The 27,333-nt window shown below is 42.7% G+C and overlaps 1 protein-coding gene across 2 annotated transcripts in view; it reads left to right on the forward strand.

Annotated features, from left to right (window-relative positions):
* The first annotated feature begins 1,952 nt into the window (after positions 1 to 1,952).
* The window catches only part of DNAI3 (dynein axonemal intermediate chain 3), a 64,014-nt gene continuing 38,633 nt past the window's right edge, over positions 1,953 to 27,333 (forward strand). Inside the window, exons 1-3 of one of the 2 annotated variants that reach the window (XM_032798892.2) lie at positions 1,953 to 2,036; positions 13,069 to 13,207; positions 17,331 to 17,372. In XM_032798892.2, coding sequence (XP_032654783.1) covers positions 13,084 to 13,207; positions 17,331 to 17,372 — 166 coding nt within the window. In that variant the 5' untranslated portion in view covers positions 1,953 to 2,036; positions 13,069 to 13,083. The remainder of the gene's footprint in view (positions 2,037 to 13,068; positions 13,208 to 17,330; positions 17,373 to 27,333) is intronic. The other variant, XM_075067771.1, reaches the window with a different exon arrangement.

Below are 27,333 nucleotides of genomic sequence, written 5' to 3' on the forward strand. Positions count from 1 at the left end.
TTGGAATTGGATATTATTCACCCACTATAATTTTAAATAAAATTGAATGTTTCTATTGATTTAGCTTGTTTTTATACAGCTTAAATTTGGGGCCAAATTTTAACTGAAGTGTTACTTTAAATATGCTTTGCGCAAAAAATGTTTACTATAGTAATGATATACATTTTCATGGTTTAGTAGAAGTAAAACACCGGAAATGTGGGTTGTTTTCTTGACGTTGCCACTAAATTCCTGTTTGACTTTGGATAAGTCACTCGCCTTCTCTGTGTTCTAGTTTCCTCATCTGAAAATGGGACTAATAATCCTGGTCTATCTCACACAGGTCTTGTGAGGATTATTTTCTAATGTTTGTAAAGTGCTTTGAAATTGTTGGAAGAAAAAGCTTATAACAAGTGCTGAACTTTTGAGATATATACACACTGTTTCTTGGAATGTAATGTCACAGACAGATTGTTATACAAGATGTTTTGGAATATTATGTATGTACTGTAATACTAGTTCTGTGTCTGACTGGATTTTTTTTCCCCAGTGTTCCTGGTTGGGAAGAAAGAATACACTATGTTGTAATTTCCAGTAACAAAATCATGATTACGAAGAGCAGTCTGCGTGGGGCAGGGGAGGGTTGAGGTATGCTGAATGACTCCCATTGACTATAGCTTTGCACAGGCAGTCATCACAAACATCAAATATAATTAACCTATTAAAGTTATTACCTGGACTTCAAAGAGATAATAATCCTCTTTCCTGAGGATCAGTCACTCCCGAACTAGGATACAAAACGTCACTTTGGTACAGCTGCCTAAGGTGAGGGTAGTTTCAAGAAAGATAGGAACTGCCTTAGGAATGTGTGAATAGTATTGATCTACCTACTGCCTCCTTGCCCAGCCTGTGGCAGACTCAGCAGTGGCAAGAAAGCTTTTCCTTTATAATTATGAGGGGAACGACTGGGAGAGTCACTGGCAGTATCAGCAGACTTAAGAGAAATTAGGACCCTCCTGGTTGTATGGAAAGGAACATAAGTAAGTGGCACTCCTGTCCCCAAGGTAGTAATTATTATTGTATTGCAGTAACGTCGAGAAGGCTCAATCAAGGGCCATACTGAACTAGATGCTGTACACAGAACAAAAAGATGAACCTTAGCCCCAAAGAGCTTACAATCAAGTAACTCGATCTAAATGATTCTCATGCTTCTCCTACAAATATGTAAGACCAGCACTGAAAGAGGGAGATTTGCAAACAAAACCAAAACAAACTATCTCACCAAAGCAGCTAAATTCCCATCCCTGTCTGGAGAGACTCACAATAGCCTTAAAATGACCCCAAATCAAGGATAACCCCAAAACACGGGGGACTTTCAATGTCAGGGAATGGACCTGGGACATGAGCCGCTTGGGAGGCGGGGAAGCTTTAGCAACCGAGAGAGAATCTTGACACAGTTGCAGAGGCTATGTCGGAAGAGCTACCACAAACGTAAAGGTCTTCCAGAAGCAGCTTGTGGTTAAGTTTTTTGGGGTGTGTGTGAAATGTCTCCCTCTCTATGGATAAGCCTTGGGGCAGCAGGTCCATGCCCCCTGCCTTCAACTTAAACACAGATTGCAGGGATCTGATAACCATCCTTCTCCTCACAGCCAGCTGCCTATACCCCACACAGGACACTCCTTTACTGCGCTCAATAGCCAGAGGATCCCTCACTGCACCCAGAACAGACTCTTTCTTTATCCTCCCCAGTGAAGAGACCGCAATCCCCAGCATGCACTGTTCGCTGTCTCACACCGGCGGCTACGAGAATGGAAGCGCACAGCATGCTGGGAATTATAGTCTCGGTGTCGCCTTTAGACCAGACTTTGTCTGTCTCAGCCAATCGCGGCTCCCTTCGCAGGAGGCGGGTAGAACTGGAAGGCGCGTATTGCCTGACAGAATTGTCAGTCCCGCTTATGTCTCGGCCCTAGCAACTGAAGCATCCTAACGACGCCTGCAGCGTGGCCTGAGGCCCTCTTAGCACAGACTCCAGAGCGGACCCCTGCGCCTGCAGGCAGGTAATGGAGGCCGGCAGGGCCGGCTTTAGGCCAATTCAACCAATTCACCTGAATCGGGCCCCGCGCCCAAGCCCCACTGGTGTGCTGTACCCGGGCGGCCTGGCTTCCCCAGGGGGCAATTTAAAGGGCCTGGGGCTCCCAGCAGGGACTGGAGTCCCAGGCCCTTTAAGTTGCCACCAGAGCCCCTCTGCTTCCCCAGGGCTCCCGCGGCTATTTAAAGGGCCCGGGGCTCCCCTGCTTCCACTGCCCTGGCCCTTTAAATAGCCCCCAAGCCCTGGGCTGCTGCTGCTACCCTGGTGGGGGAGGGAGGAAGAGGGGGCACTCACCATACAGGGTGGACTGTACCCCCTGTACCCACACTCCTGCCCGCAGCCAGCCTCTGCTGCACCCCCTGGCCTGCCCACAGCCAGCCCCTCCCACATATCCTGCCCTGCCCGCACCAGTCCTGCACCCCCTGCTCTGTCTCCAGCTAACCCCTGCCGCACCCCCCTGCCTGAAGCCAGCCAGTTCCGCACTTCTCTGTCTCCAGCTCTGCCAACCGTACCTCCAGCCAGCCCCTGCCCTGCCTCCAGCCAGCCCCACGTCCACTGGTGCCCTGCAGTTCCCAGGGCAGTAACTCTGCACACCTGCTTCAATGAGGGGGGAGGGAGCAGCTGGGACCCACACGTGCACACCCTAGGGTGACCAGACACCAAGTGTGAAAAATTGGGTTGAGGGTGGGGGGTAATAGATCCTATATAAGAAAAAGACCCAAAAATCGGGACTGTCCCTATAAAATTGGGTCATCTGGTCACCCTAGCACACCCCCAGGGAGTGGCGGGCCCCACACATGTGAAACGGCGCTCATTTCTAGTTCAGGCCCATCTTTTTAAAAAAGAACTTTAGATGGGGTTAACATACATCCGTATTTTCCCGGACATCTTCAACTTTTTGGTTCTTAAATCGCCATCCAGGAGGAATTTTTAAAAATACGGACGTATGGTAACCCTATTGGTACAAAAAATACATACTGTGGTACATCCCTTAAATTAGAACTTTTTATAGGGAACCAGTTGCTAAGAAATGAAAGGAGTTTTTTTTAAGTCATCCCTGCCGGGGCCCTGCTGAAAATGTTACTGGGGACCGGGGGTGGAGGTAGCAGCCAAGCGCAGGGTGACCATCTGGGAGCCCGGGGGCATAACCCCTCACAGAGGGGTAATCACAGGGGCAGGGCGACCCCCATCCCGACTCAGTGAGAGACACCCCGCCTCCCACTCTCAGCAGCTCGCCCACCAAAACACTCACCACCCCAGTATGCAGCACGCAGCCTCAGCAGGGTGTGGGGGAGAAGGGAGGGGGAGGGGAGCACAGGGCTTGGAAATGATCAGGAGTAACTGGGATTTGGGATGGCAAGAGAAAGCAGTGAAGCCAAAAAGGAGACAGAGGAAGAAAGGCCAAATCAGCAAAGAAAACATCTTTGAGAGAGATGGGGAGGGGGAGATTGTAATTAGCATCTAAAATGAGTGACAAAATATTGCCTACGGAAAAACATAAACTGTTAAAAGAGGGTAGAAAAGAAACATCAGGGTAAAGAGGAGAAAGGAAAAGGAGGTACGAGGAAGCTTGCTTTGGGCGATATTTTGAACCTGTGATTTAATCTCATTTTGGTGATTTCTAGCAACAACCACCACAATGTGAAAATGGTTCTGACTCTGGGACCCAGACCTAGCCTCCACTTGGACACTATAGAATTTATAACATAAACCTGTTGTACAGATCACCTTCATTTTCTTTTTGAAAAATTGCAGTGTATGCAGGGAGATGCCCAGTGTGCATTGCAGACTCCATTTAGGGCAAAAATGCACTGTCCACACTTCTCAAGATGAACATGCTGGGACTTGTAGATTTCCATGAGCATTTCTGCTCAGAATAAAATGGAGTATTGCATGCTATGGTCTGTAGTCGTAGCAAAGACAATACCTACAAGGAGTCTGAAAATCTGATTCAAGCAAAGCATGACATGCTGAAACCTGTAGTCAGGATCCCTTGTATTCTCTGGAATTTACCTTGGAATCCACACAGTGCTGCAGGATTGTGCTCTAGAATCTAAGATTTTATTTTAAAAATATTATGTTTCTAGTCCCGGTGGTTGCAGAGAAAAGCTTGAAAATGTTAATTGGATATAAGCTGATGCATTGCAGTCTTCCTGAGACTATAGACACCCAGAAACCATATCTCAGAGATGTGTACACTGATCCCTGCTTCCCAGTGAGATGATTGAGACCTGAATATGACATTTTAAATGTGAACATTTTTACACTGCTGATAATTTTAGCAGAAACATTTAACTCGTGTTGCTCAGTCTCTGACTGCCTCCCTACATCCCCTCAGGTGGCAAAGCCCATCGAGCACCTAGTGAGGCCTTGATTCAGGAAAGCATTTAAGCATATGTTTGACTGCTGTGGAACTACTCACATGCTCAGATGCTTGCTTGGATCAGGGCCTCAATTGCCAAAAATTCTAGTTTAATTCCAAACAACTTCTGTAATGCAGTTATATATTGTCAGTTCATATATTTGGGGGCATATAAAAAACTGTGTACGGCAGGTTACATCAAGTTAATCAAAATAAACAACACAAGGGCTTCTGTACAGATTTGATCATTCTTAGCTGTTATTGTTAACAATTGTAGCTTCCCCCGCAGACAGAAGTGTGCTTTTTAAGTTGCCAGTGTTCCTTTAATTTAGATCTGGTGACACAGACAGCAAAATAACAAAGTATGTTTTTGATACTTTGCTGGTCCTGTTTTGTTCTGTAGAAGTATATTTGATTATTCTGGTCTTTTAAATTGTAATATATCAGTTTTAAATTAGTAATACACACAAACGTGACCTTAAGTGGTTCAATTAGGCCACTAATTAATCATTCTTCCTTCTCAGTTTAGACAGCATCCCTTGCATTGCTCATAACTAATCACCATTCTCTTTCTGTGGCACCCAGCAACTTTGTGGATTTGTTTCATAACTCTAATTTTTTTTGTCCATTAAACAATTCGGAGAACATTCTGATCTTCATTTTTCTTCTGAGAGTCTAAGGCTCGGGACTGCACTTTGGTTCCATGATGCCAATTAATCTGTAAACTATCAAATACAAAGTTGTCAGATGATGTCTGCTTAGACATTATCAGTTAATATATGATCTTGTTCTGACAACTTGTGCTGAAAATTGACTCCTCATAGTTTCTGAAAGATTTTAGATAGTAAATTACACGTATCTGTGGACATAAACAGCCCACAGATAAAATGTCTGGTTTATTTAATACTGGGTTTTGTATATTATATTATGTTTTTCAATAATTATGCTTTGTATACATGTTTTGTACACTCTGCTGTTATTTTTCAAGTTTAGTGTTCAGGTATTTAGTTAATGAATCATAGAATCATAGAATATCAGGGTTGGAAGGGACCTCAGGAGGTCATCTAGTCCAACCCCCTGCTCAAAGCAGGACCAATCCCCAGACAAATTTTTGCCCCAGATCTCTAAATGGCCCCCTCAAGGATTGAACTCACAACAATGAACATGACTATGAAAATATTGCATTTGGGTATTTATAGAGAAATACATGTAATGGAGTCCTACTCTTATGCAGTATAAGAAGTGAGCTCTCTCTCTCTCTGAGGATAGGAACCGAACATGGACAAAACATTTCTGCTTGACATTAAAAATTAAACTCTTGACCTCTTCTTAAAAATTCATGGAGCAGGATTCTTATTTGAATTGTAAGCTCCCTTGGGCAGGAGACATTTCTTTTTATGTGTTTTGTACATTGTTGATCATGCTGTCAGTGCTTAATAAAAAGTGACTAATAAAATGTTATTCAAGTAATAGTGGAAGTTGTACTTAACTTGGCAGAATAGATACTTGTCAAGATTGATAGCACCTATTATGATTTGTGCTACAGAGAAGGTGAGATAGCATAGTCTAGTGGCTACTGTTCAGGAATGAGAATCAGGAGACCTCATTTTTAGGTTTTAGTCTATCTCTGGCTCAACTTCATGAGCTGAGGCAAGTCACTGAGGGCCAGATTTTCAAAAGTGTCCTCTGAGTTTGGGTGCCTTGCTTTTTTAATCTAAAACACTATTGTATCTAAACTTGGGAAACCAAATATGGAGGTGTCCAAAGTAGAGGCAAGTCCTGAAAATGTTTGCTTTAGCTTATACACTAAGGACCAATAGTTTACAGGAGACCCTAGCATGATACCAAAGTGAATGTTACAATATTTTAGTCTTTGATTCATGTCAGCTACACACAGAGTCTCATAAAGGTTAAGGCCTTGATTCTTCACTGCATTGCACTTTGTACAGTCACATATCTCTGAGTAATATGTTGCCAAATCAAAATGGTAGCATTTTATATCCACTTTGCATAGATGTAAATGGTAGGGGCCTGGTTCTGTTTCCATGAAATCTATAGAAGTTTTGCTGTTGAGTTCAGCAGGAATAAGATCAGGCCCTAAGAGTGTCCTAATAACAGACAAACATGTGCCTAGAGAATGACAAATTTTGAGTCAGAACGGATGTATTGTTTTTGAGATTATAAAGGAAGGCTAATTAGATTTGTTTCCTAACTATATTGTAACAAACAGGGGCGGCTCTAGGTATTTTGCTGCCTCAAGCATGGCAGCCAGGCTGCTTTGGGCAGCTTGCCTATGGGAGGTCCCCAGTCCCATGGATTCGGCAGCAGCCTGCGGGAGGTCTGCTGAAGCCGGGGGACCAGCGGACCCTCCGCAGGCATGACGCCGCAGGCAACCTGCCTGCCACCCTCATGGCGACCGGCAGAGTGCCCCCCCATGACTTGCTGCCCCAGGCACGCGCTTGGCATGCTGGTGCCTGGAGCCGCCCCTGGTAATAAATGTATGTCCATCTGTCTCCCAGCTGGTCCCTAAGCGGCTTCTGTGGGTTCCAGATTTGATCTGCATCACTCAACTCAGTTAGATTTCACATTCCCACCCACCATCTCCACAATCTTCCTGCCAACCGCTCACTTCTCTGTATGACCTCTCAGTTGTACAGAGGATAAAGGGGGGAGAATTAAACAGGAGAGATTTTTAAAATTTATGTTAAATAGATTTGTTTGTGAACTCTTGTTCTCAGCACAGTAGCTTTAAAGTCGAGCAAAAGAATGGAACACGGGGATGTCTTGTATACTATTATGCTTTGTAAGTTGCGTTCTTAAAATAAGTCATGTGATTAATCTTAGATATTTCAGTTTCCTCTATTCATGTGACTTATGGTTTTGATTACTCACTAGAAACAAATCAAAATTTCCAATCTGGATTTATTTCAATGTTGAATAAGGAAGTGGTGAGATAAGGGAATGTGACTGTACTAAATATTCAGTGGTTCATCTTGCCCTCCAATTAATTTTCAGAATTACTGTCTGGTTTGTTTGTGTTGGAAAATTCTGTCTTTCATCCAGGGGCTTCAAGCTTCTGGCTCAAGTTAGAGCAGCAACAGGATCCCTTTGAGGGATCAGGACCACAGACAGTGCCAGTGGGCAACAATTGTTTTAAATTTACAATGGTATGGATCAGTAGGGACTTTGTGTGTGTAAGAAAATTGATCAGTATACTTGCATTTGTCAATCTTGCGCCTTTCTTTATGGTGTGCCATGCAGGATTTTTTTTTGTACGGCTGTGCTTGGAGGTTTTGACAACATTTTCTCTATCTTTTTAGCCAAATCTTTAGCATAATATGCCCATAAAGATAGATTGCCTTTCTTCTTGTATTTTGGAGCAGCATGCAATCATTCTAATTAGACAGTCCCAACACATTTTTAAAAACACAGAGGTTAAAACGTGTCTCAGAACTGTAAGATAAGCACATTACTCAATGCAAAGCCTGGGTTCAAGAATGTAGATAGGTAAGAATCAATGATTACATTTTATGCACAACATAAATATATTTCTATATATAGGAAAGCAGTTGGAAAGTGAGTTTAGTTGTATATTAGCAATCTTCAGTAGAGATTATTATGGACAAGTTTCATGATATCAGATTAAGATTGAGTAAACATATGGTAAAACCTTGAATCCTTCACTTTAGAGTCATTCCATGTAAAATTAGTAAATATGTTTCTTCTCAGAATGTGATTCAATTGTAAGTCCTCGTTAATTCTCATAAAATGGAAGCTCCAGAACTGCAGTGGTTTCAGAGTTCTGGAACATTTACTCATCTTGTGCAAGTGCGGTTATGACTTATGGTAGAAGTAAGTGGTTTATATTTATACAACTCATAATGGATTTAAGCAAGGGGACCATATTTGCACTAATCAGCCATGATTAATAATTTCTTAAATGCAAATGTTGCCCATCACCTGTCATTCCCATGCTCTGATAAAAGAGGAAAAATAGATTATTTCTAGATTAGTTTTCTAGTTTGTTCATGGTGAAACAGAAAACGGCAGGGGGGGACGGGATCCCAAATATTGTAAAAAAAGAGAATTACAGTTAAGCCTGACCTGATTCCCATTGAAGTCAATGACAAAATATATATTGATTTCAGTGGCAGCTGGATTAAGCCCCAAATCTAGAATAATAGATGACCAGTTCTTCTTCTCTTCGCTAGCAGCTGCCTCCAAATTAAATTTTTACATGTTCTGTCTGTGTAGAGCAGAATATGATATTTGATTTCTTATTCCTTCTAGAATGATTTAAGAGTAGTTGGCATAAAAAAGAGAAGCACTAAAGTTTCTCAACGTGGGGAGGAAAATAATTAAAGGATCATCCTAACTTTTAGTTTAAGTTACAAACACACACATCTAGACTTATTTCTTTTAACGTACGAACTAGGGCTGTTGATTAGTCGCAGTTAATTCACGCGATTAAAAATATTAATTGCAATTTAAAAAATTAATCATGATTAATCGTAGTTTTAATCGCACTGTTAAACAGAATACTGATTGACATTTATTAAACATTTTTGAATGTTTTTCTACATTTTCAAATATATTGATTTCAATTACAACACAAAATACAAAGTGTACACTGCTCATTTATGTTTTTATTACAAATATTTGCACTGTAAAAATGATAAGTTTTTTCAGTTCACCTCATACAAGTACTGTAGTGCAATCTCTATCATGAAAGTGCAACTTACACACGTAGATTATTTTGCTACATAACTGCACTCAGAAACAAAACAATGCAAAACTTTAGAGCCTACAAGTCCACTCACTCCTACTTATCGTTCAGCCAAGCGCTAAGACAAATACGTTTGTTTACATTTATGGGAGCTAATGCTGCCCACTTCTTATTTACAATGCAGGGCTGCCCAGATGATTCAGGGGGCCCGGGGCAAAGCAATTTCGGGGCCCCCTTCCATTAAAAAAAGTTGCAGTACTGTAGAATACTATATTCTCATGGGAGCCCCTGCAGGGCCTGAGGCAAATTGCCCCACTTGCTCCCCTCTCTGGGTGGCCCTGTTACAGTGTCAACAGAAAGTGAGAACAGGCATTCACATGGGACTTTTGTATCCGGCATGGCAAGGTATTTACATGCCAGAGATGCTAAACATTTGTATACCCCTTCATGTGTCAGCCATCATTCCAGAGGACATGCTTCCATGCTGATGATGGTCGTTAAAAATATAATATGTTAATTAAATTTGTGATTGAACTTCTTGGGGGAGAATTGTATGTCTCCGGCTCTATTTTACCCACATTCTGCCATATATTTCATGTTATAGAACTCTCAGATGATGACTCAGCACATGTTCATTTTAAGAACTCTTTCACTGCAGATTTGACAAACGCAAAGAAGGTACCAATGTGAGATTTCTAAAGATAGCTACAACACTTGACCCAAGGTTTAAGAATCTGAAGTGCCCTCCAAACTCTAAGAGGGATGAGGTGTGGAGCATGCCTCCAGAAGTTTTAAAAGAACAACACTCCAATGCAGAAACTACAGAACACGAACCACCAAAAAAGAAAATCAACGTTCTGCTGGTGGCATTTGACTCAAATGATGAAAATGAGCATGCGTCGGTCTGCACTGCTTTGGATTGTTATCGAGCAGAACCCGTCATCAGCATGGACACACGTCCTCTGGAATGTTGGTTGGAGCATGAGCTTTTGTGGGTGAATACCCACTTTGTCGGATGCATGTAGTGGCACTGTATGCATCCGACTAAGTGGGTATTCACCCACGAAAGCTCATTCTCTAATATGTTTGTTAGTCTGTAAGGTGCCACGGAACTCTTTGCTGCTTTTACGGATCCAGACTAACACGACTACCCCTCTGATACATGAATCTTTAGCACATCTGGCATGTAAATATCTTACGATGCTGGCTACAACAGTACCATGCAAACATCTGTTCTCACTTTCAGGTGACATTGTGAAGAAGAAGCGGGCAGTGTTATCTCCTGCAAACATAAACAAATTTGTTTGTCTGAGCAATGGGGTTAACAAGAAATAGGACTGAGTGGACTTGTAGGCTCTAAAGTTTTACATTGTTTTATTTTTGAATACAGTTATTTTTCATATATAAATTCTATATTTGTAAGTTCAACTTTCATGATAAAGAGATTGCACTACAGTACTTGTATTAGGTGAATTGAAAAAAACCTGTCTCATTTTTTACAGTACAAATATTTGTAATAAAAATAAATATAAAGTGAGCACTGTACACTTTGTCTGCATTATAATTGAAATCAATATATTTGAAATTGTGGGAAATATCCACAAATATTTAAATAAATGGTATTCTATTATTAACAGTGCAATTAATCATGATTAATTTTTTAATTGCTTGACAGTCCTAATACAAACCATTTTAAGCTTCTTAAAATAGCTTCTTTAAGTTTTTCCCCTGGGGAGTCTCTGATATTGTTTTATTTTATTTAAATCTCACCTATGTTCAGTCTCAGGTCCTTTTTGGTGAATATGCTATTTGTCCAAAGAGCTTCCCTTTAGGGCTCATCAGTGTTGTATCATGGCCCCCCCCTCTGCCCCTTGGTATGAGTGCAGGGCCTTTCTTTTATTGCTATTAATATTGTGGTAGCCCCCAAAATGTACTAGGTGCTATGCAACCACTTACGACAATATCGTCCTTGCCCCAATTAGCTTACAATTCTAAAAACTAGTTTCAAATTTGTATGCCCATGTTATAGAGACCTGTGGCACAATGCAACTGCCACTCCAGCCTTCATTATTTATGCTTAAATCTTCTGGTTGTTCACTAGTAATATCTGACCTAAGAAAGCCTGGACCAATCTGGTTGTAAAAACTGCTAGTTAATTGGATGCTATGTGTATGTTTTCCACATGATGGTGCTGCAACTGTGTTTCATGGTTTTTTTGTTTCCTTTTGTCTTGTCTTCCCTGGCCCATACTGCTGGCAGGATTCTATATTTATATCAAGCAGAATAGACCCTTCTTACAACCTGTGATCTCTGCTCTTCTAATTGTTTTTTAATATTATAATAATTTTCATTATACACATAAAAAGCTCTGTTGGACTATTTCAGTGGAAAAGAATGCAGAAGCAGAAAGCTGGTTTCTTGTGATTCTTGTATTATGACTATGGTGACCACTCTGAAGCAGAAAAAACAGCCTCTATACTTCTCTTTCCTAAACCCTCTCCCCTATCCTTTGTTAGGGAGAAGTGGGAGGGAAGAAGGAGAATGAAATAAGCCAGACAGTCACTGGCTGAGCCTCCAGATGTGTGTAGAGAATAATGAAGTCAAAGAAGAAACGTGTGTGACTGTATGTTGTAACTAATTGTACAATTGTTCAAGTTTGCCCTTAATGGTATCAGACTAAAAAGTCAATTGAGACAAGTGGCCAGTTATTCTGGATTTACAATGGTGGGAATGAGAACAGAATCTGGGCCTATGTCTTTTTCACACATTCAGCCTCATGTGATTTGTGGATATTTTAGGTTGAGGTCCCAGGCTAGGCTGAAGGAAAACAGTGCTGGCAGTGTCCGGCAATTGAAATGCTATGGACTGTTAATTGACAATGAGGAAAAAAGTGATGAACAGCAAAACCAGCATGGTTTGCTTGACTCAGAGAGTCTTGACTGAACTACCTACAAATCCCTAATTTTCCCCTGTGATAAAGAAAACTGTGGTCAGGGAATGGCATATAATTTGACTGGTCATTGTGTCTTCTCTGATATTATCTTCACTGTACTGGAATTTGCTCCTGTGGAACTGGAATCCTCCAAAGATGGGAGTTACCTGTCTTCAAGAAGTTTAGGTGAGAGGAAGGAGTGAGACACTGAAAACTGTAGGTAGCACAGTTTTATTCATTTCGAGCTGTGTTGAGATAGTAGCGCCAACCAATTCTAGCTCGAATAAAAATACAGATAAATATCTCTTTGGTAATACCCTGTACATTACTTCTGACAAAAATGCTCTGTGCAGCTATGCTCCTGCCTATGTTTAAAAACACTGGGACAAATAATTACATCTGTGGTACTCCACATGTTCCATGGAGACTGGGCTTTGTTTGTGCATGAAACCTACTCTCACTATGTTATTTACCTTTTTGATTATTCAGACCTGGAACCATCAATATTATAAATAGTCTACAAAGGGGCTTGTCTACATGGCACAGCAGTGTGCGCAAGAGGTTGTAATTTCTAAACTGTACTGCATAGCACGCCAACTGGCCCATATAGACACTGCTGTCACACATTAAAAGTTCCCTAGTGATCGCCCTACATCAACACACTATTGAATGTTTACTGCCAGACAGTGCGCAGCGTACTGGCGTGCTTTAAAAAATCACACACCTCTAGCACACACTGCTGTGCTATGTAGACATGCCCTAAAACAGAAGCAACAGCATTTTCCAACTATAAGATGCAATGTGAAAAGTGCAGTAAGTTTGGGGCATAAACATTTAGACAGTTCCTTTAGACATGGATGAAAAATACTTTAATGATAATCTGTATAAATGTAAGCCTTGGCCAAACTTCTCATTTTGGCCAGCGGCAAACTTGACCCGTTGATTACAATATATTAATGCTATATATAATATCTTTCCAGACAGAAATCTGAAAAATGTTAGAAAGTCCAAAATCCAGCAAGACCTCTGCACTAAGTGCCAAAGGCTCAGTAAAGAAACTTAAAATTAAAGGAGAAACCAAAGCTAAAGGATCAGCCAAAGGCAAGCGAAAACAGCTTGGTATGTATGATACTACAGGGGTAAAAAAAGATGTTGCCTAGATTTACATGGCAGCTACTTACATTGCTTGGGCTAAAATGTTACAAATATACTAAGTACATTAAAACTCACTAATTTGCACCAATGACTGGGAGACCTGTTATGAATTATTACAATTTTGTGAATTAGCAAGTAAGTGACCAAAACACAAGCACCATGGACATTACATCACACAATTGACTATATTCATTTAGAGAAACACAGTTTAGATTTACTATGTGGCCTAGTGGATAGAGCACTGGACTGGGACTTAGGAGACCTTTTTTCTATTCCCAGCTCTGCCACTGGGCTGATGGGTGACCTTAGGCATGTAACATTACTGCTCTGTGACTCAGTTTCCCCAACTATAATGTGGGGGTAATGATGCATATCTCCTTGTAATGCATTTTGAGATCAACCAATGAAAAGCTTATGTATGATTTATTAATATTGCTTTACAATGAAGACAGAGGCTTAAGTACAGGAAAATATTGAGGTATCTCAGGTGCCACTGTGCAGAAAATGTTCAGTGTTTAATATTTAATAGTGACCACCACCAATGTACTCTCTTTTTTTAAAAATGGTATGAATTCTCATGGTAATAATATGTAACTTTGCTGGAGTGCTCTGGTATTACATCTCAGCTGAGAAGTGGGGAGAGAGAGTTAGCAAAGTGCAGCTTAGTGAGGCTCTTCTGTATATTGTAAGGAAAGAGTTTCTGCAGTGGTCTAGGCAAATTCACCCAAGAGGTCACAATGTGCTATCAAGATGAGTGTCAAAATTGGACTCCGTGTGCTGCTGCACTGCTCTAAGGGGCGTTGGGCTGGAGTCATGTCTGGAGAGGGCCAGCTGACCACAGCAGAAACCAGAAAGGAAACACACCTCAGTGAATGGTATCAATAAAAACCTTTTCAACTAAAACAATTATCAATACTATCAACAACAGGTCAGCACCCCAATCTAGGTATGGACCAGGGTCAGTTCATGAGTGTAGACTGGAGGCCTGTGTCCCCAGCCCAGGAAGGACTGAAACCACACCCAGAGTCCAGATCAAGGCCTTTTTCTCAGGGCTTCACTTGTTATTCAAACACAAAACTCACAAAGTAACACTAAACAAAGCTATTCCCCAGTCCTTCTTCTGGCCATCTGCCTGGGGCTATGTCTATACCTCAGAGTCTATGCCAGCACAGCTACATCAGCATATGCTGGCCTAGCCCCCAGTGTGGACACAGCACACACCAACAGAAAGGGGTTTTCCAACTGGAGTAGGAACACCACTCCCCAAACGACATTAGCTATGCCAGCAGAAGTACTCTTCTGTCAAATTAGCTGTGTCTGCACGTCTCTGGTCTGGTCCTTGGGATCTCTGGCTCCCACAGTCAAGTGCTGAAGTGGCTCTTGCGCAGGAGCCTCCACCAACAGGGCCGTCCTTAGGCATAGGCAACATAGGCAGCTGCGTAGGGCACCTGAAAATTTGGGGCACCACTGGGTCTTAGTGTCCACTCTCTTGTTTTCTTATCCCTGTTCTGACCCTTCCTGCAGACTCCCATAGATGGATGCTCTAGCCTGGTGAGTCTTCCTTTGGAGGAAATCTGGTAGTTAAAAGTGGAAAAACCTCCAGCCTGCCAGACCTATTAGCACAACATTGAAACTGTTAAAGAGACATTCAAGGGTAATAAAGCCATTTAACAGGCATTTGCCAACCCCAAGGTATATACTAAAAGCAGCAGAGAATCCTGTGGCACCTTGTAGACTACAGATATGCCTTGGCCACTTTGTGACTAACAGACTGTTTTGGAGCGTGAGCTTTCGTGGGTGAATTACCCACTAGCGGTCTGACGAAGTGGGTTTCACCCACGAAAAGCTACACGCCTCCAAAACGTCTGTTAGTCTACAAGGTGCCACAGGATTCTTTCTGGCTGCTTTTACCAGATCCAGATAACACAGCTACCCCTCTAGATACTTGAAGGTATTATAAGGCTGACACCCGGTCTCAAGTGGCGTAGTTTGTGTAGTTCTGTATCAGCAAAAACAAGGAAATATCTCTGTGGCACCTCAGAGGATCTAACAGATTATGTTGGGCAAAGCTTTTGTGGGCTAGAAACCCATTTCATCAGATGTCCACCGAAAGCTTATGCCAAATAATTTTATATACTTGTCAATTTCTGATGTTTACTGACAAAAAACAGTTGTGCATTAACTTGTCATATTTACACAGAACATGGTTCAGTTACATGGACCCCTAGTTTAAGAATGTGCTTTAAAAATATTTCATTAGTAAGGAGCTGGTGAAGATACAATCACATTCTAAAAAATGCTATGCATAGAGTTTAGATGCACAATCATCTGTGTAGCCTTAAATGCATGGATCTTCAGACATACGTTTTTAAATAATCCTTCAGGAAAGACCTCCTTATCTATATACTCATTGTAATTATTATAGTTTAAAAAAATGGCTTCCAAGTTTTCCTGCACTTTCTGTCCATTCCTCACCGCCTCTGGGTCCTCCCTCCCCACTGAAGAGAGCCCTTAATGGACAAACGTCCTTCCCTGTCCAGTGGCTGGGACAAAGGATGTTTCCTTTCTTTATTCTGACTTCCCGATCACTAGTTTAAAAGAACCCTTCAGCAAAATCAGTAGCCGTAGTTAGAATTAAATTCCTTGTAAACCCCCAAAAAACAACATTAAGTACTCATAACCATGTCTCTTGTTATGGCTACACACCAAAGTAAATTACTGTTCCCTTTTTCTTAAAAAGCATATAGAACATTTTATGAACAAATAAACCTCTCTGATTAATTTAAATCTTTGTTTCAGTGAGGTAATAAAAATATGTAGTAATCTGGAATACTGGCTTAATGGTTTGATTACATTTAAAATATAAATTCAGCTTAGAAATAGCTGATTGAAGAAAAGGTAAACAGAGAGAGCTGGCATCATGTATTTCCGTATATGTGTAATGTGTATTCAGCAGGACAGCTTACGTCACCCTTACTTACAGTTTTGCAAATAAATCCTCTGACAACTTTCAGGGGCATATTCAAAACCCAACCTGTGACTGACATTTTTATTCAAATTTATGTTTTTATTAGGTACTTTCTTCATGTCCATCTGCATGAGGGAGAGGGAGTATGGGAGTCTCTGCAGGGAACTGTGACTCTCCACCACCATAGATACTGTCTCGTCCCTCCTCCCCCTCCCCCACCAGGCTGTGAGCTTGGGCTGCCATCCGGCATAGGGGCACCAGTTTAATAATACTGCTTAGGGCCCCATAAATCCTAAGGACGGCCCTGTCCACCAAGCATCTTCTCTCCTTGGCAGTCAGCCTAGAATGAGCTGGGCTGCTTCCTTTTATATTGAGGCAGCAGTTGGAGCATGCCCATCCTGGTCAGGGGGCAGGACTTTGGCTGCTCACAATGTGGGGTTAATCCTTTCTTGCCTAGTGCGGGGTATGCACACCTTCCCAATCATTATGTCTAATGAGTGCTACGCAGCAGAACAGACAATGCCAGACCATTAATCCCTTCCTGTCCTGACCCATTGTAGGGTTTGTAACCATCACATAAGCTCAGGGATGCACAATGACTCCTGCAGCTCCGTACCCACTCCACCACTCTTTAGAAAGATGCAACATTGGCTCCTCTGAATACCAGCCAGCTCTACTGATCAAAGTGTTTAGGGGGACTCGGTCATTTACCATCCCATTCAGTCATGACCATGTCTGCATGGCAAGTTACCCAGGGGATGCTATCAGGTAGAGTGCTGTGATGGCATTTGTGGCACAAGGTGGGAGATTTCCTCTTTGGTGTCTTGAGCACCCGTTCACAATAAACATGAATTTTACATTTCTCTCAAAATTCAGAGAAATACCAATGCCTCCTTAAAACACATTCAGACACTCATTCGAATGGGATTTGGTAGTTTCTTTCGTAAAATCTACGTTGAATAGAAAGTGTATTGTGCTGGCTCTTCACATGTTAGATTTTATACATTATAAAGAATATGTTGCCACTTGTGTATGTTATGAAATTAAAGATTGTACAAGGATAACTAATGTATTAGAATTTTTTAAATGCCACCTTAACATCACGTTATCGTATTTCAGGTAAAAAAGATGAGGAAGAGGACATATCTATGGCTAGTATAGGTAAGGTCCATTATTGATCAGGATTTACAGTAACAATTTTAGAATATTTTACAGCACCCATAATCACTGAGGTTAATAATGTAGAAGAATAAGAAAAGATGAAGAAAAGTGGATGAGAAAGAATTAGAAACGATGAAAGAGTACATCTCCCTGAACTAACTAGTAAAGTACAACTGTCTGATCAGCAAGCAGTTTGGTGTGGAGTGTTGGATAGGAATAGTTTTCCCAGCCTAGGAGCCTGTGTTATCAGGAGTTGAAAAGAGGAGATGACAGCTTGTGCTGAAGAGAGCAGTGGTTGTCAAGGGGAGGTGAAGTGTATTTACCGGATGATATTATTGTAAATTATCTGCAGTCAAAAGAAAAACTTTCATGTTTAAACAGAATATTTAGATTTCCTTTAATCATTGTTAAACCATTCTTAAATCTGGTTGGAAACAGATTTACAGTCCATTTCACTGGGGTCTACCATTACCAGCACCATAAGTAGGAGCCTGTTTCAGCAAGGGAGTGGCTTGCAGAATTAAGTACAGAAATTCCAATTGCAACATCAACCACTTCTTTCTTAGTGGATATTTTTCCGCTTGGATATTGAGTAAGAGCAATTTTTGTTATTAATAAGTTAAGTCTAGATATGTTCACTTGTCTCAAATATTGTAGGATTTTTCACACTTTTCTAGAGCCCTCTTGTTATGCATTCTGTTGGACAGATTTTGCAATTTTTGACTTCAATTAAAAATTTGCCTGAGAAAAGACTACCTGGTCAGGCTCAATAGGTTACATTCTCAGTTGGATGTATTGGCATTTACTGGTGCAGCTTTCATTGCTAAAAGCAGTTGCATACCTGAGACATCTTGTGGCAAATTAGAATATACTCCTCACCAGAGGATTTTATAAAAAAGGCATGAATCACTTCTTTCTCCCAAGTAGCATATTATTCAGTACTACATGCTGATGGATGGAGATAAAATTACATGGTCTTAGAAGTTTCACCTAAGCTGGGGTAAGTTGTGTCTGCTTTTAATAAAGACAGAATATGTCTAGTTTTTCAGATGTTATGTTTATGATGTTCCTGGAAAGTCATCAAGAGAAACAAATAAGAATTGTAGCTCCACCTAGTGGCGAACAATAGAAGAAAAAATTGATATCTCTATGACTGTTAGTTTATACAGCATTATAGGATTTGGAAATGCAGCAGATCCTGTTCTCTAAAGATACTCTCTCTGCAGGAGTCTCATTCCTGGTTCTTAGCTCCTTAGCATAAAACTAGCAAAATTCCCTTTGCTCTTTAGGGATTTTTGGCCCCTGAGGATAGTGATAGCAGGTTAAAGTGTGAACTGTGGGCACAGGGCACAAACTTTATAATAGTATAATAAACAAACAGGAACCAATGTCCCCAAAACTAAGACTCTTATAAAAGTCCACCACTAAAAATACAAGGTGATTCCAAACAAATGGTACAACATTTGTGGTGTGTGGTAATAGAAGGGTTTCATTTGCACTCACTGGGGTTGACCTGCAAAATTTGTTTGTACCTTTACTACTCATGAGTAATGTCACCATCCCAAAGTCATGCTGATAGTACCTGTTTATGGCCATGACCCATTTTATCTGTCTGTGATACATTATTTCATTTATTATTTATATTTCAGTATATAGGAAATACATATATACAGTATATATTACGGTCATATAGGAAGACACTAGTTAGAAAAGCTTTTAATCGAAAAATTTTGACTTGATGCTAAAAACTTTTGCTCAGGAAAGCATCGTCTGGCAAAATTACTGATATGAGGAAGAATTTCAAGATCGGTTCTTAGTTTTGTATTATGATTTGTACTGGAATCCTTCAGGCAAATAGATATTATGATATAACCTATTATTCTGGTTATTGCTTTTACTTTAGTCTCATAGAAATAAGTGGTCAAAAAGACATTTTAGGTCATCTAGCCTGCTCTGCTGATGCAGGACAGTTGCCACAGTATATTCCCCAGCGTTCTGTCTAGAGTAGTTTTCATTAATTTTAAATGGACATTCATTATGCTCCATGTGACACTGAAACTGCATCAGGCTAAGAAAATGTTTTTATGTTAACACTGAAGGAAAAGATACTATGCAGCTGGTTCAAGCATTTTTTTTTAATCATCTGCTACCATTGCAGTGCAGTACAGCTGTTTTATTATATGAGCTATTTGAAAATCACCATTTTTCTCAGTTAGGACCTTTTGATACAAAGAGAATTACATGACTAATTGCTTGGGTTTCCTTTTACTTTTCTGTCAGATGGGGGGAATCTTCTCCTTTCTGATAATTTCACAATAAGGGGATTCCAAAAATAATATGGGTAGGGATAGGAAAGTTACATTGATTTTCCCCTGGGTACCAGTCCAGTTAGTTGCACCCTGGACATTAGTCCTGGGTACCCCACACAACATATCTTGAGGACTGTTACACATGCATGTTGTGCTGTCCCTCTGCAATACATCCCATTCTCATGAGCTAACTGGAGATTAAAGTGAATGAAAATCTTCTTATTGGTGCACTACAGAGATCTGGAGTTTTCTCCAGTTGGCTCATAGGAACAGAGCTGGCAAGGGGACAGCAGGGAAAGCATAACATGCACGTGCCTATCTATGATGTTGTTAGTTGGAAAGTTCCCCAGGAGAGCAATTGGGGAGTTTTTACTGTTGCAGTCCTTATGCTGAATGGGTGGTAATTTTCTTTCCCAGAGAGTTGCTTTGCAAGAGGAAACGTAATTTCCTGGGCCTGTCAGCCATGACACATTGAAATCTTGGCTGTGTCTGGAGCATTGCAGCTGTGTACTAGGGTTCCAGGTCTGTGTCCTGACCACATCCTTCACTCTCTGGGGCAGCAGGGGCTGGGAGTGCTGCAGAACAACATGCTCGATTCTTTAGAAGGAGGAAACACTTCAAGTCGCTTCTTCATAGTTGACTCCTATAGCCAAAATGCTAGGCCAGGGGTTGGCAACCTTTCAGAAGCGGTGTGCCAAGTCTTCATTTATTCACTTTAATTTAAGGTTTTGCGTGCCAGTAATACATTGAAATGTTTTTTAGAAGGTCTCTCTCGCTAAGTCTATATATTATATAACTAAACTATTGTCATATGTAAACTAAACAAGTTTTTTAAAATGTTTAAGCTTCATTTAAAATTAAATTAAAATGTTGATCTTACGCTGCTGGCCCGCTCAGCCTGCTGCTGGTCTGGGGTTCTGTTCACCTGGGCCGGCAGTGGGCTGAGCGGGGCCTGCTTGCCGGGCCCGCCGGCTGAAGGGCTGGCAGCCAGAACCCAGACCAAAAGCGGGCGTCGGGGCCGTGCTGGGACCCCGCAGACCAGTCAGTAGGTGAGTGGCTCAAGCCCACTGCCACAGGGGACGCATACGCCGGCTCTGCCAGCGCAGGATCCTGGCTGCTGCCCACTCACCTGCTGGCCACTGGGACCTGAGCGCCTTGCCCACATACAGGTGGGTACCTACCTTCCGCCCTGGTTCTGCCCATTCCGTCCTCTCTCTCACTGAGCTGAGGGGGAGTGCACTGAAGCAAGGGCGGGGTGAGGACAGCGGGGTTGGGTGGCTGGCTAGGAGCAGAAAGAGGGAGGGGGCTCAGGTGGGGCAGGAGGTTGAAGTGTGACGCTTACCTGGCAAGCCCCGATTTGGTGCAAGGGTGCAGGGGGAATCGTGGGGGTGGGCAGGAGAACCAATTTGGGCTCCAGGGTGAGACGGAATGGGGGGGTGCAAGAGTCAGATGTGGGGGAGCAGGAGTGTGGGGCGGGTATGTGGGGGGGGTGCCAAGCAGGGCTGGGGTCAAGGGGGGTGAAGGGAGCGAAGCAGAGGGCTGGGGTGTTGAGGTGGTAAGGGCTCAGTAGAGCATGGGGTGGTGGTGTGGGGCTGCAGGGGCTCAGCGGCCAGGGCGGTGTTGTCGGGGGGTCAGGGCAGAGTGCGGGTGTGTGTGGGGTAACGGGGCAGGAGAGTCGGGGGTGTTGAAGTTGACCGAAAAAAAGCCCATGAGGGGGCGCTGGAAGTGATACCGTACCAACCACACCCCCCCCTTCATCCTTAAGCAAAGGCCCTGCCGCCAGGCCTTTGCCTGCCCACCGCCACTAAACCGCTGACTCCCACCTACTCCCCCACTCCCTCGCAAGGCCAGCAGCTGATTGGCTGCAGGAGGGGCACGGCACGGAGAGGAAGAAAAGCCCGAAAGATGTGAGCCAAAGACGGTAAACCCTGCCATCTAATGACTACGTGCGAAAGAGGCGAAGGGAGCGCAGGAACAGAAGAAGTCGTGCGGCCTCCGCCACCAACCCCAGGGAGCGGGGAGGGTGGGCGGAGAACGCGAGTGCTGGGCAGAGCAGGGCGTGTGGCGATCCGCGCAAAGGATATTTAATGCGAGCATGCTGCTAGGCCTGCTGGCGCACTCTAACCAGAGGCACCCCAGCAGGCAGCATGTGACAGTAAAAATCTCATTGTCGACGCCCAGATGGGCGTCTGCCGTACCTCTCTTTGGCAACCAGCCATAGGTTTGGACACCGTGGCTAGCACCGCCAAGAAAAAGATACAAGCATGCGATCCTTGTCCCCCACAGGGGCCCCAAAGGGAGGGACTGGGGTGCAGTGAAACATAAGGTGGACCTGGGACACGGGGGACCGACCCAAAAACAAGAGACCGTAATTTGAAACCAGGCGGATAAAGGCAAATAGTCATAAGCGAGTCCCTTAAGAACTAACAATGATGAAAAGGAAAGAGCGGAGCGCACATATGCCTATCAAAAAATGCACTCTGTAAGCAAATAGAGACAGCAGGAATTGGTGGTCAAGTGTGTAATGTATGCATACGCATGTGTGTATGAGCCAGGAAATCCAGGTAGACACATCTTCATAGAAGAGGCATACTAGAATGCTGTGAAAGCAGAGAGAACCCTGTGGCACCTTCAGAGACTAACAGAGTGTATTGGAGCGTGAGCGGCGGGTGAATATCCACTTCGTCAGATGCAGGTATGGAATTCCAGGGCAGGATCAATGCTAGCACAAGCTAGAGAATAACAGGTTGTCAGTCAGGGGAGGGTGAGCCCTGTTCGAGCAGTAGAGTGTGGAAAACCAAGGAGAGAAACTGGTTCTGAATGGCAGCATTCACAGTCTTTGTTAGTCCAGAGCTGGATTTCAAATTTGCAAATGAACGTGAACTCACAGTGTCTCTCTGTGCGTGGGTCCGGAAGTTTTTTTGCGGCAGGCATAGCCACTTAAAGGTCTGGCTAGAGTGGACCAGGGAGTGAGTGTCTCCCTACAGGTTTGGTAGGTCCATTCCTGATCTGATGAGTTGTGCATTTTTACCTTTTCCGAGTGATGTCCAGTTGGCCGTGTAACATAGCAGAGGGGCATTGCTGGCATATGATGGCGTATATTACATTGGTGGACGTGCAGGTGAATGAACCAGTGATGGTATGGCTGATCTGGTTAGGTCCTATGATGGTGTCGCTGGTGTAGATGTGTGGGCAGAGTTGGCATGGCTTAGTACTCCATTGATTTCAGTGGATGACAGCAGCAGAGCAGATGCAGTGGAGGACCTGCAGTGAAAGGGTTTAAAGGATAAATGTGGGATTTATCAAATTTATTAAATGATAGGCCTATGGGGAAATTTAGCTTCCTGGATGATAGAGATTAAAAAGGATTTATTGTTTTGTCAATTCTAAAAGGATTAGGTTTGAATTGACTTCTCAAAGCATGTTTATCAAGCTGATCAATACTCCATTTTAGATTTACCTGCTTCAGCTTAAAATAGACAAAAAGATGCCTGCTCCAGGTTCTAGATATTCTGACAAAATATACCTTATAACAATAGGAAGCAGAAAAACTCAAACACCAGCAGATCTCACAAAACCCCCGCCCAGCAGCTGAGAATATAACAAAACCATCCTGGCCCTTCAGGTCCCCAAAAACCTCCATTCTCTAAGCAGCCAGTTGAAAAGAAGAGTTTTGTAGCTTGCCCTCAAGGTCAGCAAATGTGAACTATTTCAGATCAAAGCTTAGGGGTCCTCTGTAGGGTGACCAGACAGCAAGTGAGAAAAATTGAGACAGGGGATAGGGGGTAATAGGAGCCTATATAAGAAAAAGACCCAAAAATTGGGACTATCCCTATAAAATTGGTACATCTGGTCACCCTAGTCCTCTACGAAGAATGTCCTCTCAACAGCTCTCATTCTAATAAGCTAGGAGAGATCCAGCTTGAATGCCTTTGTAGTCTGCAGCTATGGCAGTATTGCAAGGGGAAAAAGTAAGTTTCTCAAATAGGCAAGGCTCAAACCAATTAGGCCTTTATAGGTTATAACCGCCTATTTACATTCCATCCAAAGCCAACAAGCAGACAATGCAATTCAGGAAGCACCAGTGTCACACAATAGTGCCCTTGCATATCATTAGTAACAGCAAGGAGTAGCAGATTTGGCCTCTCTGGCCCTCCCCCATGACACATGGAGTGATGAAGCCAAAACTGAGTGATTGGCACCACAACCTGGTGCACAGGGTCAGGAGACCAAATCAGAGTGAGCACCCTGGGCAGTGGGCCGTCCAGTGCTACTCCTTCTTGCTGCTTCTATGGGGCAAGCTCCTATACCAGGGCTCCCCTCAGGGACCTGTCCAGCCTTATCCCACTTCCAGAAGCCTGTGTCCCCTCCCTCTCAAGGATGGGGAATGACACTGCACCTGGGTGGGCCGGGCTGGAAGGTAGGGGCTAAGCATGATGCAGACTTGGTGGGCTAGATGCTGGGGCCAGTGGCAGCAGTGGGGATGGCTCCACAGGGATTACCAGTGCATACCATTTCAATTTCTGGGGGCACCCCTGGTGTCACATACTCATGGTGAGCTACATCACTTAACAAATGGGTCCACCATATTCTACATTAGCTTCAGCTTTTGAATGGATGTAAGGGATGCCCCATCCCTGTAGAACTTACTACAGTCATCCTATCTAGAAATGACAAAGGCATAGATTATAGTGCCAAATCTGTCTTTGAAGACACAGTCAGAGTTCTAGTCAATGTTCTTTGATTATCTAAAAGCAGATAGGAACCTAACAAGAGTCACACTTTAGTAACAAACGATGGATACATACGCTCAATCAAAGGGTCAGACATAATCTTTGTCATACGCTCTGGTTGTCTCCCTTGGCCAGCCATTGCCACCTCAGTTTTATCTGGTTTGAGTCTCAATCAGTTTGCTCTTATTCATGCTTCAGTCTCACCCGGTAACTGAAAAATAGACTCAGCTGCACCCTAAACAGGATGAAATGGAGATGAGGGTCCTGATTTAGAAAAGCATCACTGTTCGGGACAGTACATAAACCTGTGCTTAAAGTTAAGCATGGGCTTAATTGCTGTCCTGAATAGGGATAGACTTGGACTTTCCTCAATCAGGGCCATAGAGCTGGAAATCATTAGTATATTGAAAGCATTTCAGTCCTGGCCTCTTCACTAACCCTCCTAATGGCTTCATGCACAATGAACAAGATGTATGAGGTGACAGAGAGGAAGCCTGCTGTGCCACCCCATATGAGAGAACCCATGAGACAGAAGAGCAATTGCCTAACACTGGGTGCACGAAGCAAGCACAGGGCAGCTCTGTCTAAACCCAGTTTGGTCTTCACGTGAGTTAACAAAACCTCATAATTAACTGTAGCAAAGACTGATGGCAAATTTGACAATATCAGTATGGACACTCTGTCCTTATCCACTGCCTGAAGGCCATTGACCAATGTAAATATAATAGTCAAAGCCCAGAATGACAAGGGTTTAGGAAGTCAGAGGCATCAAGATACTATGAGTTGTCGTGCTGCAACCTTTTCCATAATGTCAAACAAACATTACCAATTAGATACAGTCACTAATTACAGATTATCAGCATCTGTCATAAACAGATAGCTAAGGGTTAATGTTTCTTTTACCTGTAAAGGGTTAACAAAGGGAACCAAACACCTGACAAGAGGGCCAATCAGGAAACTGGATTTTTCAAAGCTTAAAGGAGGGAATTTGTGGGTGTTTCTTGGTCTTGGGTCTTTGTCTGTTCTGTGCTCTCTCAGCAGTTCTTGCTCACTCATTCCTGCTCCAGTGCTTCAGCCAATAAAGCACAATCTAACTGATAAGTTCAGACTTCTCAACTGCTGTTGGATGGCTTTAGAAAGTTTTGCGATCGAATGTTTACGACATTCCGGGAATCACTTTACATTTAGAATCACCAGCGAGTGCACTAATCGGCCCAGTTCACAAGTAAACACGGGTCCTAAAGTTCAGCCTATAGGCTTGAATTGCTAGTGATATCTTACGAAAACAAACCTCCCCCCACACACACCATCACCACCTATGGGACTATCTCAGCTACAAAACAAGTGACTCATCGTATGTACGCAGTGGTCAAAAGATTCACTGTCAATACCCTCATGGACTAAGAACGTACCAATCAGGAGAATCCTCCTCAAATGTAAATAGATCCACCATAGCCAGCCAACTTGTAACAGTGCCTGTTGAACAAATACAACAATGACCCGCTCTGCAAGTTAATACTTTCACTGGGCAGCTTTGGTACCATACTATAGTTTCTACTGTACTTCGTTGAATCCAAGACCTTCGATCTGGATGGCACATTAGCATTCCCTGCCACCTCCATAGAACCCATGTTAAATAAGCACATTAATATTGGGCATTTTAATAGCTAACACTGGGTGCACTGAAATCAACCTGTTAGCACGCGGAGGATCCTAGTAAAAATGATAGCTGGGTTTCGCTCTTACACAGTGGAGCAGCTCTCAAGTAGCAATGTTTCATAGCTATGGCCAAAAAACAGACGCTCCCTGAAGGCAAGAGCCAAAGATGACACTGCAAAGTCAGGGAGAATCCATGAATATGGAGTACCTCTCTTCAAGAGAGGAGCATGCACACAGCCTAGCATAGTGGAATCTTAGGACGTTGTGCTTATTTTGGAATACCCTTGTTTGTTAGAAAAAAAATCAGACTCCAGTCAGAGCCTGGTCTTTGATTTGCTGACGGTTGAGAGGAAGTACCTATTGTAGTGGCTCGTATTCACCTGTTCGCACAGGCTTACCAAATGGTAACTATGCACTAATGAGCATTTTATAGCTCTCTGTCATAAAACAGACATAGCTTAAGGCGTTCAGGTTTCTCTTTACCTTCGTTTAAAGGCGTTAACAAAGGGAACCAAACAGCCCTGACAAGAGGGCGCCCCAACCCCTGTTACCATTACAATACAGAAACCGATTCTTTCACAAGCTTAAAGTGAGAATTGTGGTGATTGTTCTGGTTCTTTGGTCTTTGTTCGTGTGTGCTCTCTCAGCTATGAGAGGATCTATTCCCTTCGAGTCCTTCTAATCTTCTGTTTCCCAGTTGTAAGTACAAAAGTGTAGCAAAAAGTATAGTCTTTTAAATCTTGTTTTGCTGTATTTGCATCTGTGTTGTATCTGGCTGGATGGTTCGTCTTTATGTGTATTTTGGCTATAAGTACTTTACAATTGTATTGTTTTTGGATAAGGCTGTTTATCCTTTTCTATTGTTTATTCATTTTCTCGTAAGTTGAAAAACCCGTGTTATCTTACCATCTAGATTTACAGAGAACTGTTATTCTATTCTTTCTTTTTTTTTATTAAAAAGTTTTGCTTTTTGAAGACCTTGTTTGCATTTTTTTTTTCTAGACCCCACCAGGAAATGGTGGTGGAGAAAGGAAAAGACAGGGGGGCGGGAAAAACTGCTCTCTGTGTTTAACTCTCCTAGTGTCCCAGGGCCGAAGAGCTAAAGGGGGAAGAGAGATAGTAGAGATAGAATCTTTTCTGTTTCCTTGTCTTTGGGTTTGTCTCTTTGTGGAAGAGAGGAGACATGCTTCTTGGTATTGTGATGTAAAGAGGTTGCATCAGTAACTCTCAGGTTAGCCCAGAGAGGAAATTCTGGGTGGG

Source organism: Chelonoidis abingdonii, chromosome 7 (assembly GCF_003597395.2).
Source record: "Chelonoidis abingdonii isolate Lonesome George chromosome 7, CheloAbing_2.0, whole genome shotgun sequence".
Lineage (NCBI taxonomy): Eukaryota > Metazoa > Chordata > Testudines > Testudinidae > Chelonoidis > Chelonoidis abingdonii.